Source organism: Notothenia coriiceps, unplaced genomic scaffold, assembly GCF_000735185.1.
Source record: "Notothenia coriiceps isolate Sejong01 unplaced genomic scaffold, NC01 NC01_scaffold00037246, whole genome shotgun sequence".
NCBI lineage: Eukaryota > Metazoa > Chordata > Actinopteri > Perciformes > Nototheniidae > Notothenia > Notothenia coriiceps.
The window spans coordinates 2,656,464-2,672,442 of NW_011369947.1; the positions used below are offsets into that span (position 1 = coordinate 2,656,464).

General features: G+C 41.6%; 1 protein-coding gene across 1 annotated transcript in view; it reads left to right on the forward strand.

Moving 5' to 3' along the window:
• Positions 1 to 824: 824 nt before the first annotated feature.
• Positions 825 to 15,979, forward strand: part of fhod3b (formin homology 2 domain containing 3b) — a 26,119-nt gene continuing 10,964 nt past the window's right edge. Inside the window, exons 1-10 of the mRNA XM_010795468.1 lie at positions 825 to 1,064; positions 1,985 to 2,079; positions 2,407 to 2,550; positions 3,385 to 3,632; positions 8,110 to 8,220; positions 8,908 to 9,042; positions 9,319 to 9,369; positions 13,386 to 13,567; positions 14,305 to 14,829; positions 15,413 to 15,970. Of these exons, the coding sequence (XP_010793770.1) occupies positions 947 to 1,064; positions 1,985 to 2,079; positions 2,407 to 2,550; positions 3,385 to 3,632; positions 8,110 to 8,220; positions 8,908 to 9,042; positions 9,319 to 9,369; positions 13,386 to 13,567; positions 14,305 to 14,829; positions 15,413 to 15,970 (2,167 nt within the window). The 5' untranslated portion in view covers positions 825 to 946. The remainder of the gene's footprint in view (positions 1,065 to 1,984; positions 2,080 to 2,406; positions 2,551 to 3,384; positions 3,633 to 8,109; positions 8,221 to 8,907; positions 9,043 to 9,318; positions 9,370 to 13,385; positions 13,568 to 14,304; positions 14,830 to 15,412; positions 15,971 to 15,979) is intronic.

The window sequence follows — 15,979 nt, forward strand, 5'->3', positions numbered from 1 at the left end:
CACACACACACACACACACACACACACACACACCAAACACAGACACACACACTCTCAGACACAGANCTCACTGTTTTCTGTTCATACTAATTACTTTTTTTGAGTTGCTCCCGATGGCATGGCCAACGGTGTGTGAATGTGTTTGCATGTTAGTTCCTAGAGTAAGGTACACTGCTCTGTATGAATATGGGTGAATGACATGTAGTATGTAAAGCGCTTTGAGGGGTCGTAAAGACTGGATAAAGCGTTATATTAGCACAGTCCATTTACCATTTTACCATTTTCTATTCCCACATAAATATTGGAATATTATTTGGCACCCTGCTTATTTATTTTTTTATCAAACCGTGTCTTCCCAATCAATTTACATGCCACATTTCCATTGTCAACAGTCAACCAGTTGTAGTGCAGATGTGGCAGCTGTTCAGACGTATTAAATTATCTCTGAAGGTTTTATCACCACTGACATGATGTTGATGGTGTTTCAGACCCACTACTCCCCTCTCTGATAGTTTTCTCTCTACTTCAATTTTTTTGTCCGATAATTATTTTATTTGGCTGCTGAAATATTGAACACTGTTCTTGTTTATTATAACCCGGTCTTTATCTGATTCTGATTGTAGTCACTTTTAAGTGCGTGGTATTCTTCATTATTTCAGTACAGAATAGTATGCTCCCCATGAGCTTTTAAATGTCTATTCATTCGCCCAGCGACACACATGGTTCTTATCAAACCTCTCAAGACGTTTTAGACAGGAAAAGCTTTTATTAGAAAATAATGATACCATTTGATAGTTGTTCGTTCAAGGGCTGGCTCAGCCTTTGTGTTGTGTTGATCCATTTATTTAAGCATGAAGTTTACAATTGAAATTCAGTGGATTCTTTGTTTAATGATTGGTTTTAGGGCCACATTGTGATATCTGTGTTAACTTAATTTGTTCTCTTTATGCAGTTTCGTCTGGTGGTGAAGACAGCCCTAAAACTGCTGCTGGTGTTTGTGGAGTACACCGAGTCTAACGCCGCCCTGCTCATAAAGGCTGTTAATGCTGTGGATGCCAAAAGAGGTACGTTTACAGAAATGTTGGGATGTTAAAGCCAAAATCAGCAGACAGGGGAAACTGTCAAATGTTCTGTGGATATTACATCCAAAGATTTTTATTTGAATGTGGTTTTTCCACCTAAGAGGACATAGTTTACATATCACTGAAACATCACATCTGCATTATGAAAGCTGTTATTATCTGCTGTTCAAATTCTCAAGTGAAGTGAGATATTTCATTTATTATTTGAATAGTCTAAACGTGAAAAAGAAAATTCACATTAAGGGCTAATATTTAAATTAATTCCACGTATCAAGTCATCCATGGTGGCTGTATTGCTGTTCAGCTGACTGCAGATCACAGTCTACTGTTACACCGTTTTCAGATCAGTTGTCCTGTACAGCTCCAGAGCTATGCATGGAACGAGGCTTATTGAGAAAGATTGTAACTTCTGTCTGCAGCGGGGTTCAGTTACCTGCCGCTCTGAAGGCTCCACATTGTACTGTGAGAGGAGGCTGATCATTGGCTGTGCTGGAGTCAGGTATCCCTCTGTCTCAGCTCTTATCCCGTCACTTCTGCTGTTGCATAAGAAGACTGAACCTGATCCTCAGTCTCCTGATAAGATGGACTTGACTCTTGTGTCTGACACTCACAGCCGGAGATCGAATCGCCCCCGCTCTATTTTTCCTCAGAACGCTTTTATTGAGGCTATTGCAGACCATTTTGACTGCGTTTCTCTTTCTGGAGCCATGGGATGACAGCATTGTTTTTGTTTGGATTCCGGCTCCCTGTTGCAACTTCAAGGTTGCAATGTTTTTTATTTCTTAAAACTAGCCGATGGATTAGTTACGACTTTATTATTAATACAGGTATCTTTGTCATCAAGTGCGTCTTGAGTTTGTCTTGTGATACACAATGTGTTGCATGCCTTTTCTCTGCTGCAGGAACAAAACTGTGGTCAAACATCATGGAAATCCTGGAGGAGAAGGATGGAGTGGATACAGAGCTGCTGGTGTATGCGATGACACTCATCAATAAGGTAAGAAAACTACCTACAGTTCTTAGGTTCTTAGAACTATTGACTGTGCAGTATCATGAATATAATGAACCTGCCCAGTTGTATAGTGCACAGAGATATAGTTACACTGGAGACCAACCCAATATGAATGAAGTTTATTTGGATAGCATATCTGGCTACTGATTCCATTTAAATGTTTTCAAGGTTTGAACAAAACAAAAGTAATTGTACTCCCTTTCTGTCTCTCAGCCGATCCTTCTTTATTGTTTCAATTCACTTTCACAGTTAACCCAAGATATTGCAGAGCCAAGGTTATATCTTGTAAATGTTTTATTGAATGTGTTTCAGACGCTGGCAGGCCTGCCAGATCAGGACTCGTACTACGACATGGTGGACTGTCTGGAGGAGCAGGGTGTCGAAGCGGTGGCCCAGAGACACCTGAGCAGGAAGGGCACGGACCTCGACCTCGTAGAACAGTTCAACATCTACGAGGTCAGGAAGCCTAAACCGCCAAATGTTTCCATAACAACTAGCCTTAATGTAATATTAAAGATCATGTGTGTCATGGGTCACAGGGCTGCTGTTTGATTTATTTAGTTTATTTAATCTCTTTGTTTTGTTTCTGTTCTGATTGTATGTAAAGCGTCTTTGAGCATTAGGAAAAGCGCTGTAAAAATCCCATGTATTATTATTATTATCAGAGGTGGGAAGTAGTGGAGTACAAATAATTTGTTACTGTACTTAAGTACATTTTTCTGTTATCAATACTTTACTCCACTACTTATTTTTCTGACGACTTTTTACTTTTACTTCTTACATTTTTAACACAAACACCTGTACTTTCTACTTCTTACATTTTCAAAACAGGTTTGTTACTTTAGCTTTAACCTGCATTTGGTGGCGTGATCATTATTATTTAGAGTCATTGCGTGCCTATTGATTTGAACATGATCCATGTATCCATCACTTCCTGGTCTTCTCTAAAGAAGAGGGACCAATGAGAACTTTGTCATGTTGCCGTCGTTCAGCATCGAAACATTCATTAGCTAACAATGACATTATTGTTCTATTAATACAAAGGGAGGTCAGTTACTTTTTAAAACAGTTGGTAGTTATGGGTGCTTTTTACTTAAGTACATTTCAAAGCCCGTAGTTCTTTACTTTTACTTGAGTAAAGAAGTTTAGTCAGTACTTCTACTTTACCAGAGTATTTTTAAACACGATGTATCTGTACTTCTACTTGAGTAAAGGACGTGTGTACTTTTGCCATCTCTTATTATTATTATTATTATTTGCTCAGTTTTTTTTGTGATGCTTTCTATCCAGATCACTCTCCGCCACGAGGACGGAGACGAGGAAACCCAACTGCCTCCCAGCGTCCGCAAGGAGCGCCGGCGGGCCAGTGTCGGGGGAACCAATGAGAAGCGAGGCCTGGAGAGAAGACGCAGCCGGAGACATTCGCTCCAAAACAGCAGAGGCCACGCTTCCGCCCCAGCATCTCCCAGCAGCCCTCATACTCCCGCAAGCCGCTTCCTGCCCTTCGGTGGCCAACGTGTTGAAGACATCAGTGAAAGGTGAGGCGGGGGGGAGGACAGAGAGAAATGGAAAAGTGGAACATTGTCAAGAGAGAAATTAAATGTTATCTTTGCTTCCATTTTAGCTTGACCTAGGTCTGATCCTGGTTATAAAAGGTTCAGCCAGGAGGGTTTGTTTTGATCTTTTTATATTTAGAGATACCTGCAACTAAAATGGAATCCCAAATTCTCCCTGCTCCGTGGAGTATTACTCTGTTTCATAGGAAACAGCTTGACTGCAAGTGTTGTATTATATTTCAGCCTTGGAGAGATGTGTCTATTCTCTCTAGAGCCAAAGCAGATAATTTAATTATATAGTAATTTTAAAGAACAGCCAAGACGAGATCCTTGCTGCAAAGTGACATTTGAATTAATTTCCCCACTGTCAAAGACATTCTCCTGCCACAGATGGAAATAGGAAGCTTCTGTAAACACACGATATGAGCTATCTGCTCTCAGTCTCAAGTCATGCTTCCTTCAGTGGGAATTCATTAAACTCCACAATGCCATCTGTTTTATATACAACACAACTTTGTGACTACACTAACTCAGAAAAACCACATTTGGTGATTCAGGCAAATTGCGATCTTATTTAATTGTGCAGTAGCTCCAACTATGTCCTATAAAAGCTTCAGAAAAAGTTAGTCATACAGTCCTTCTTTATGGAAGTCATGTTAACCATGCATTGCACTTTTTATTAAAGGTCACACGACGGAAAACAAAAACATGGCGTGATTTTTAAACTAAGAATGATATGCAGCCTTTCTTTTTGTGTTTCAATCCCCGACTGATTAATGTCTGGCCTAGTTCAACATAATTAAATCACCTATCATTAATCACGCGTTTTTAAAGTAGCAGTAATATTTCTGGTAGCACTCAGGTCTTAAGGTATACTTAAATTCAGTCTAGCAGGTCATATGATACCAGACTAGCTTCTTCCAGTCTACCACAGGAAATCCTAGCCGCCTTTGAAGATCACCAGAGTCCATATTGTTAATGAAATCCAGACAACCAAGAGGGATCCAAAAAGCAAAGTGGACACAGACTCGTGTTTTACGATGTATCCCTGACTATCAGCTCAAACACACAACATATTTCTACATCTCCAACACTTGTTATTGAATGTAATACTTTTTCCTCAATTAAAATCACAGAGAGACCTTTCAAACCTAACACTTGTTGCACTAATGCTGCCATATAAAATACACTTGAAAGTAGTTTTAACTGTTGGCCTTGCATGTCTAATATTCATTTTTGAGATGTTGTCTTTGACTATTGTCAAAATCCACTAACCTTCTCATACATTGTTCAATGTTTGTCTCTCTTCTTCTACTTCTAATGCTTTTTGACAAGCATGTTTTTAAGTGTTTGTCGTTTCTGTGTGTTGTCTTGCCCGGGCTTTTCCTCTACTCTGTGTTTTCATATTGTCTCTGTCCAAATTCTCTCCCCTCTCGCCTTACCTCCTTTCAACCCTCGACCCCTCCTCTCGCTACAGAGAAGAGGATGAGGAAGAAGAGGAGGAGGAGGAAGGAGAGGAGGAGGAGGAAGGAGAGGAGGAGGAGGAGGATGAGGAAGAGGAAGAGGAAGAGGCAGATGATGAAAGTCATCCAGTCACTGAGTCCTCTAAACAGGGCGCTCACAGGTATTTTAGGTCAAGCTTGATTTCCCATTTCCCTCATATATTATCTCCCAGCCATTTGTAAGTATTGTCCTCCCTCTCTCTTGTATTTTGTCATCCTAGTGCGGCTCCGGCTGTAGCAGACACTCCTTACATGTGTTTGAACTTAATGTGTATGACCAACATCCTCCCTAAAGCCAGTGACCAACCAGGACAGAGAGAATGTCTCAGCAGGACGTCCTCTCCCGTGTCCATTGCTCCTAAAAAGAGGAGCGTTAGTCTCCGGCCACCTGACTGTGTCTCCCGTAGAGTGCCAGTCTCAGCGCAGCCTCGGTGTCAATCGGCCCCGGCCTCAGCCCCCTTTCCTCCCCCTCCCCCCCGACCTCTCCCTCCGTCCCCTGACTTGAACCAGAGCCAGGTGTCTGTCGGGGCTGAGGAGAGTGAGAAGGGCCAGGACAGAGAGAGGCGCTGCAGGTTAGAGGGCAGGAGCCACAGTTCGTCTGCTTGTTTTTTACCGTTACCCCTTTAAAACGTGGTCCTTCCCATCACCGGTGTCTGTGTCCCTCACTGTATCAATCAAATCAAAGCATTTAAGGAATTTAAAGTATTATAAGTCACAGACACTTTCTCTTAGTAATGCATGTTTTTGCAGAGCGCAATAGAAACGTGATAGTCTGGACATAGCAGAGCGTATCCATGATGCATCCAAGCACAAATGATTCTTTATTCTCAGTGCAATGGACAATAATAAGTGATTCAGTTAAAAATAATTGATTTATTTTTAATAAACACTTTTTGTTTAGCCTTCTAAATGGCACAATGAATCAGTAAGACTAAAAGAGATATTGTCTTCTTGCCCCTGTCAAGTTTGTTGTTGTGTTGTCTTCCAGCACACTTACCTTCTGCTGCTGTCTCACTATGTTGCTTTTCTGACTAACATTTAACTGTTTGATCCTTGGAGTGTCTCCCCTGACTGCTACTTTCCTCTTTTTCTCACTTCCATCTCCAGCCTGAGAGATACAAACACCTTTCCTAAATCTTACACAACCAGAAAGCCTACCTGGGCTGAAAGGTAAGGCCAGGTGTAAACAGGTCAAGATTAAAAGAGCAGGGACAAGATATAAAATGTTTTTTTTGTGATTTACATTAAAGGGGAAGTAGTATAATTATCTTCAGTGCTTGTGCACATACAGTTGCAAGAAAAAGTATGTGAACCCTTTGGAATTACGTGGATTTCTGCATAAGTTGGTCATAAAATGGAGGAAGCCACTGCTGTCCAGAAAAAACATTGCTGCACGTTTGAAGTTTGCAAAAGAGCACCTGGATGTTCCACAGCACTACTGGCAAAATATTCTGTGGACAGATGAAACCAAAGTTGAGTTGTTTGGAAGGAACACACAACGCTATGTGTGGAGAAAAAAAGGCACAGCACACCAACATCAAAACCTCATCCCAACTGTGAAGTATGGTGGAGGGAGCATCATGGTTTGGGGCTGCTTTGCTGCCTCAGGGCCTGGACAGATTACCATCGTCGACGGAAAAATGAATTCTCAAGTTTATCAAGACATTTTGCTGGAGAACTTAAGGCCATCCGTCCACCAATTGAAGCTCAACAGAAGATGGGTGATGCAACAGGACAACGACCCAAAGCACAGAAGTAAATCAAAAACAGAATGGCTTCAACAGAAGAAAATACGCCTTCGGGAGTGGCCCAGTCAGAGTCCTGACCTCAACCCAATTGAGATGCTGTGGCATGACCTCAAGAGAGCGATTCACACCAGACATCCCAAGAATATTGCTGAACTGAAACAGTTTTGTAAAGAGGAATGGTCCAAAATTCCTCCTGACCGTTGTGCAGGTCTGATATGCAACTATAGGAAACGTTTGGTTGAGGTTATTGCTGCTAAAGGAGGGTCAACCAGTTATTAAATCCAAGGGTTCACATACTTTTTCCACCCTGCACTGTGAATGTTTACATGGTGTGTTCAATAAAAACATAAAAACATATAATTGTTTGTGTGGTTTTAGCTTAAGCAGACTGTGTTTGTCTATTGTTGTGACTTAGATGAAGATCAGAACACATTTTATGACCAATTTATGCAGAAATCCAGGTAGTTCCAAAGGGTTCACATACTTTTTCTTGCAACTCTACATGTTGGTATCTGCAGTGCCTACCAACCCACAAACTGTGAGATATGTCAACCCAGACAGTTGTTTAGGCTGCCTAAGAAAGACAACATGGGAAACAACAAGCCATCCAGATTCCCCCCCAAGGCTTGAGAACATCCTTTAGAGACAGAAACCGTTTTTTAAACATTAAAGTATGCGAACATGTTCTAGTAGAAACTCAAAACACTATTATGAACTTAACAATCACTTTATTCGTTTCAGTCTGTCTGAAAGCCGAGTTGAACACTAGTGTGTTTTCAATTATTGATTATATCATCTTTGTTAGCTATTTTTATTTGTTGTGAAACTGTTCTAGGACTGAATGTGCAGTTCACTCCGATCCCATTCAACACAACAAGAACAAGGCCTCGGAGAAAAGAGTGGGTTTAGTGAAAAGATGCATTTATAAAAGATAGTCTGCATACACAGACATGGATGAGCAGTACACCTGCAGATACCATTCAGACTTTGATGACACAGCTTTCCTCACAGGAAAGCTATTCAGATCACATGGGAGAGGTGCTTAAGAGCTCTCAACACAGTCATATCTCAGTGTAAACTATTCAGCAGTATGACATTGGAATTCACATCACATCACAGGTTCCTCAAATGTTGTCCATCCTTCTCTGTCTTTCAGTCAAAAATGTCTTATGAGAGAACAAGGCATTTATTTCAACCTTCCTTTCACAGGATCAGTGCCAATGGCAGTCCATACCCTGGCAGGCACCCCCCTCCCACGTCACCCAGCCAGCGCCTCACCAGTTCAGCTGCCTCCACACCAGACTCCAAATCAGTTGACAGGTTGGCATCTGAACTTTTCCACAGCCAACGCAGAATACTAAGTCTTTATGGCTGATTATTGTACAGTAGCTCACCCAATCTGTAAAGCTCTCCTTTGAACTCATTTGAAAATACCTAAATCAGGGGTGTCCAAATTGCAGCCGGCGGACCATTTTGAATCGGCCCTCATCAAATTCAAAATGAAACTTGTGCTTGTCTAATAGTGTACTTCTTAAATATAAATGTAAAATATATTACACAGTAGTATTCGTGTGTTCATAAGACCACTTTTCAAATACATTCAGTCAATTCAAGTTGGAAACATTTTCTAACATATCTTAGTTGATAAGAAAAAAGCCCAATGACTTATATCAAGCTTGAAATACACCCTTCCTATTTCTCCTTATTATAATCAATCTGAGGCCAACACTCACAAGCATCATTGTCCTACATTTGATTGATTACGCTAACTTACAACTGAACTTATGAGGCCGAACCACGCCCCTTAGCTGTGATATAATGAGCATATACCACGGCCTGTCGTGAGCTATTGCTTAAATATACCTCTAGTGAGCGGCCCAGCCCTCCGTATATTTGTATGTATGTGGCCCTCGGTGAAAAAAGTTTGGACATCCCTGACCTTAATCAGAACTCAAACCAATCACTTATTGTTTGCTGATGTTATCACATATATCCTTTTTCCTTTAGACCTGCTTTAGGGGGCTTGCTAACGTCTTCACATAGACAGCATCAGGAGTCTCTGTCTGCGGAAAGAGAGCGAAGACGTTTGGAAAGAGAAGAGCGACTGCAGAGAATCGAAAGAGAAGAGAGGAACCGCTTCAAGTTAGTCTCCATAGTTACCATATGCAGCTCTACAGCCAATAAATGTTGGAACAAATCATCATGAAAAATGCACAAATCTCAAGTCTTTTAAATGCTTGAGTGCCATTTTTTGTGAGGATCATTGGAAATACTAAATCAAGGCACAGGCATTTGTTGTTTTGTCCTACCTTTTTATGATTTAATTTCCATCATTTTTAGTAGAGCAATTTAAATAATGTATTCATGCACACAGTGAATATCCTAAATCCTTGCTCCGTGTCTGTGTTTCTTTCTCAGTAAAGATTATGTAGAGAAGAGGGAAGAAGCAAGACACGCCAGAGAGGAGAGGTGAGTTTCTAGAGTGCATGGGTTCACATGGATCACATAGTAAGGCTGCACTTGTGAAGGTAGATCAAACAGATCAAGAGGCCCGTAAATGCTTTGAGATCCTATTTAAAAATTGACAGCAGATGGAAAGCTTCTGTCTTATTTATAGGTGTCAGAGCCCCTTAAGGCCTGCTCACTATTAAGACGTCCCGAAGTTGACTGGACAAGTGTGTAATTGGGGTTTGGCATGGATGTGCTCCAGTTATCTCCCTCTGAGCATGTCTGAGTGTGAGTGTGAGCACTCTATGATTTATAGCTCATTCTTATGCCCTTACCTTTTTCAACCCTGTAAAGAATGTGAGATCATTTAACACCAGCCAAAAATGTTGGACAGCACTTTGGCAACGGAGGATCTCCTTTTTAATCATTTGACTCCCTGAGTCATCAAAAATAAATCATCATAAATTAAATGCTTCATAATAATCTTTGGAGTGTGTGAATAAGAGAGGAATAAGACAAACATATGTCAAAAGCACACATATAGGCTATAACTCTTTGAATCCTGAATTCATTTTTCATCACACATGCACATATCTTTAAAGTGTTATCTTTACAGAGGATTTTTCAGGGCAATTTATCAATGTATTTAAATTCCTGTTACAGAATGGGCATGGTATACATTTTTGTTCCAGCCCTAAAAGATATGTTCAGAGATGTTAACTTTTAGAATAAAGCTTTATTGCAGTTCAATCTCTAAATGTTATATATTTGTATTTGTACAATGCAATTTACTATAGTTTCAATAAAGTTCCATTTTGTCCCTATTTGGTCCATTACAACTAATAATACATGGTTATTAAAATATACTGTACAGCCTTCAGTATCATAAAACCACAATACACCCCAAATATAAAAAGTACAATACAACACACAATATAACCATCCACTTAAAGGTGGGGTAGGTAATTTTGGAGAAACCAGCTCGAGTGCGCTAGAATTTGAAAATACACAGCCGGAAAAGATCTGCCACTTCCTTACAGAGCCCCTCCTCCAACACACACACACACAACACCGCACACACCGACCCGTCGTCGTCCCGTTTCAAGTAGAAATAGTTAGTCCCATTAATGAGTGTGTACAGTCCGGTCTCGGTAAGGAGGGTCAGGAGAGGAGCCGACACTCGAGTCTCGGCGCGCAGTCTCGTCAGTCGCCGAACCGTGTTGTGACCGCTTAGTTTCGTCTGGGTGTAGTCTCACACAAATACTTTTGTACTAATTGGAGGAGTCAGTCGCTCCCCGGTCTCACAGTGGGAGTAGGGCACTGGGGTGGAGAAACATTCCCCTGAATGACGACTTCTGCTCACGTCGTCATTAGCTGTACTGCATGGACGACCGAGGTTACTAAAGGATACCAAACATCTTTTTTAATAGAATTGAAACACTTTTCCTAAGGTGATTGATCAGGGCCATTAAGAAATTGGGTCTGTGTGTGTCGACACTAAAACGACTTACTCATACGGCTGTGGAAGAAAAGTTTGAACCTCCGGCTACCGGACGTGGGACCGACCATAGTGTGTTGTTACTGAATAGATAGAGGACACACGTGGACACATGTCAATAGCCCCTCCCAAACTCCTTACAGGTTAACTGTGGTGCCCCACTCGTGTTTGTCTATCCACCCGAAATTACTCCGAAAAATTTCACAGTAATGTAGTTGTACCTACAAGCTCGACGACGAATCTACTCTAGAAACAACTAGCAGAGGGATTCCGTTGGTGTTTTAGTTTAGTGAGAATCTAAAAGAAGTGGACAATAAATTTCCAGGGTCACCGGGAAAGAGGACTAGTATAAAAGGTAACAACTCCATATTCAATCTTTAAGGTTAGCGTAACCAAAGAAGTATGTCGTAGAGACATTTCATACACATAAGTGAGTCCAAAGTGAGAGACGAGGATTGCCGACAACCTCGAGGCCGGGGGAGGGACACTCGGGTCACACCGAGCTACGGTGCCCCGTCCCCGTCCGCGCGCCTCCGCTGCCAAAAGGCCCAGCCGCTAGTCGCTCTTGTTCCTTTGAGTAGGACTCGTTGTTTTACACACACACACACACACACACACACACACACACACACACACACACACACACACACACACACACACACACACACACACACAGGCATGCACTCATGCATCCACCCACTCACACACTCTCACGCACCATGCACAGACATCAGCTGCACCTGGGAATTTTGGCTTATCTACCGCATATTCACAATGTTCATGCCCCTCTAGAGAAGAGGAGGGGGAAAATATATGACAGAATCTGCAGGCTCTCATCATAACCAGTCTGAAGAAACATGGCTCAAGGAGATTAGATCTTACTCTCAATAAGCCTTTTTAAGTCATGTATCTAGTTTTCGGTCAAAGATTGAACTCTGCCTGTCCATTTGAAGTTTTTCCCCAAAATTTCAACAGTTGAAAACACACGGTGTGTCAGCTGTAGCAGCCCAGCTACTCATACGTCTTGGAACTTGATTAGCACAAGCATCACCTTTTCTCACTTTTGAAAGAGAACGTTCTCTTAGGTATTACCCCCTATACAAGACAGCTTCTGCCAAGAAATAGTCAAACAGGCCTTCCAAAAATGTTCCATTTCGATGTGTTCACATGTTTATACTGCTATGCTTCCACCCCCCATGTCAGCCAATGTATCACCTACAGTTTCAGTGAGTTCAAGCTGAGCTCATCCTGTTGCTGTGGTCTTTTGTGTGCATGCATTAACTCTCTAAGGATGGCCACTGAGATGCTGTTAAAATAAAAAGGCTCCATATTTAAAGGCAGCTTTTGTCTGTTTCACTTCTTTCCAGCAGTGTTTGACCCCCTTCCCCCATTTCCTACTTTAACAGAAGCCCTACACAGTTATGGCCCCCAATAGGGACCCCTTGGCTCTTATTATGTTTTTATTTATGTATCCTGTTATAGATGGAAGTCATGTCAGCATACAGTGAGGTACTCAACTCAAATATTTTTCCTACAGTTGTGTCTTCTGACTTGAGTGGACCCTTTTTCTTTTTTTTGTCTTTTCCCAATTTTTTGGTTGATCCAGCAACTATAGTTTAGGACGTAATCATGATGGGCAGAGGAATATTAATGTTATTGTGTGCTCGTTTATACATTATGACGTGACAACCACAGCAAATTCTTTAAAGAATCCACGGTAACCCTAACCCGACCCTGTTTGACAAGGTCCTCTTTTCAAACATGAGGGATGGGCTGAAATCATTATGTCAGAGTACACAGGGAGCTTCGGGCAAGTAGGGGCAGGTGTATGTCGTATTAGACTTGGCTCTCGACCGCTCTTGCTCTCTCTCAACCCGTAACCAATATAGTAGATGATGGTAAAAAAAAAAAAAAAAAAAAAAAAAAGAATGAAAAATGATTTGCTCGATGGGAACAACATCTTTGGTTCTTTTGCTTACTAGTTAATGAGAGTTACTTTTAATTAAGAGTTTCGTACACTTATTGAACGCACTATCAGAACAGACCCAACAGAAAAGTTAAACACCGTTATATGTTTTGTAACTGGAATAACCTGGTCTACTGNAAACGCACACATGACCAATGAGGGCACGAGATAAGTTTGTGCACAGATGGAAGGCTGACAGGCAGGTAGGCCATCCAGTTATTTTAGCCGGGCCGGCTAAAATGATTGGTCGTGCTTTTTACAGCGCCACGGCTTCCACAGATGACATTTTTTTATGGATTTTTTGTCAAAGCACTTCAGATATTCATTGCTATCGGGATGTTAAGAGCATTCCATGGAATATACTGTAACAGAAAGTGTATCTCGAGCCGGTTTCTCAAACTTACCTACCCCACCTTTAAGTTATTTGTTACAATTAGCAAAAAATGTGTACGTTTGCATGTATGTTTCTATCAGACTATACCAAAACTATTAAATGGCTGAGGTGAAAGCTTTTACAACCAAAGAGCATGCATCTAAACGAAGACGTCTGAAGGCTATATTTAATCATTGCAGGTACAAGGCCGTGGAGAGGCTAGCCTCAGAGGAGTTTGAGCGGGAGCGCCCCAGGGTGCCAACAAGAGGACGAACAGAGATCACGTTGTGTTTGAGTCCCAACCCTGTGAGCCGCTCTGTGTCCCGCTGTACCACTCCTTCGTCTATCATCTCACAGGAAGACACTGCACAACAAACGTCAGGTAACTGGTGTTTGGTACCGTTTATTCATCATCATTACCAGAGTTATACAAGCATGGCGGACACAGTGCACCTGTCACACACACTGGGCTTGGCAACACTTGATGATTTTCATAAAGAAATTAGATGCAGCTGCATTACACTCTAGAAACATGTGTTCAATGTTATTTATGTTATTTATTTTCTACGCTTTTGTATTTGTAATTATTTGCTTGACATGCTGCTGTATTTAAAATAATCAATAAAGTATATCTTATCTTAAATACAAATCAAAATGTATTAACACATTAAACAGGGATAGAGTAGGAAGGTAGATACAGGTATTTTGATGTTGTTTGCATGTGTGTGCTGATGGAGATAACCTCATTGATGTTAGGATCTAAAGTGCTTGTATCTTTCAATATTACATTAATTTGTTTTTTCTAAAACATATTTATTTGTTAACAACTTAAACAAAGCTTGAATTGAACCTCTCTCTTTCTCAGCTACACAGCTTGTGTTTTACAGAGTGTGTACGTTCTATGGTCATTAGCCATGATAACAGAATTTGATGATTGCTTTGTGAACTATTTCTACAGTCTGGAAATGCAAAGTCTCTCGGTGCAATTAAGGACATGTCAGGAAGCAATTTAAAACCGTTTCATTATAAACAAAAACATGTTCTGATCAGATAATATAAAGGCACATAACTGTACCTCGAGTAACATTGTTTTCCACATTGTTTGGATTTCTCTTCCAGGAACCAAACGTATCTCAGAGCCAAACCTTGACCCGCAAAGCAGACCCGAAAGTCTAGCGCCAGAGTTAACAGTACCAGAACCTCCCCCCGAGCCAGACACCCAGCAGACTGAGAAAGAGTCGCCTGCAGAGACAGAGGATGTTGAAGAGACTGAGTCCCAACAGAATGTTGAGCCAGAGTCGGCGTCAGATGAACAGTCAGGAATAGAGACAGAAAAGAGGCCGGAGCAGGAGAAGCTTGAGGAGCAGACGCAGTGTGTGGATGAGGTAGAAGCAGAAGAGGAAGTGAAGGAAGTGGAGGTCGTAGATGTAGCAGAGGAGGGACAACCAGAGGTGGAGGTGAATGTGGAGGAAGAGCAGCCGACGGAGAGGGATGTAGAAGACAGTGTACTGCTGAGTGAGAAGGAGAGACAGAACGAGGAAGTGAATGAAAAGGACAACTGCTCCGCATCCAGCATCTCCTCCACAAGTAGCACTCTGGAGAGGGAGGAGCGGGAGGAGAAACTCACCAACGACATCGAAGCAGGTATGTTCCATGCTGATTTCAGAATCAGAATACCTTTATTCGTCCCGCAGAGGGGACATTTACATTTGTCACAGCAGAACAGAGCCAAAGACAGCTTAATGTTAACCAAGAAGCATGCATTAAAAAATATTAAAGACAACAAAATTAAAAATAATTACACAATTTACAAAATACACATCCTGTGACAGTCCTGAAGATATCAGAATCAGAAACAGGTTTATTACCAGATAGGTTTACACATACGAGGAATTTGACTTGGTGTCGTGGTGCATACATAAAAGTAAAGGAAGAATTCAAAACACAGGTAGAGAACTAGAAAAATATTTATAATAATACAAAATATAGTAAAATATAACAGTATTTACATTGGAATGGAATAAAATATGGAATACAAATCGGCAGTAATAAAAAAAAAAACGAAAACAGATATTGTTGTACATTGTGTGCATTAATGTAATGCATAGCAGCATATAGCAGCCAGGTATATATTGCACAGTTATTAACGTCACATTTTATTCACTTACTATCATAATCGGCTACCTATATTTCTCCCATTTTCTTAAATGTGTGTCTGTATCAACAGGCCAGTGGACCCAGTGCATTAAAGACGCAGATGTGAACGACCAGTGCAACAAAATACTCAACAGCAAGCGCTTCATGCTGGACATGCTCTACGCTCAGGCCACAACCAGCAAGGATGAAGAGAATGTAGCAGAAACGGAGAAAGAGAACTGTAAATGTGAGAAGGAGGCAGAGGTGGGCGACTCCTCTGTGGCTAGCCTGGCCAGCAGGATCTCCACACTGGAGGCTCACAGACAGGCCAGGGAGGAAAACGTGAAGAAAATGGAGGTGGGGCATCTGGACAACCAGGGCAATGTGCGAGCAGTGGCAGAGAAGTTTGGCGATCTGGTCAAAGGCCTGACATGTCCTCCGGAGGTGGAGGCCTCTAAAGAGCAGCAGCAGACAGACAAATCATCAACGGCTGCCACGGCAACCGCACCCCCCAAGAAAGAGTCGGACTATATTTGGGATCAGCTGATGGCCGAACCCCGGGAGCTGCGCATCAAAGAGATGGACTTCACGGACCTGAGGGACGAGGACGACATGGACATTTTAGATATGGACAGTCTGATGGGCTCAAGTGACGGCC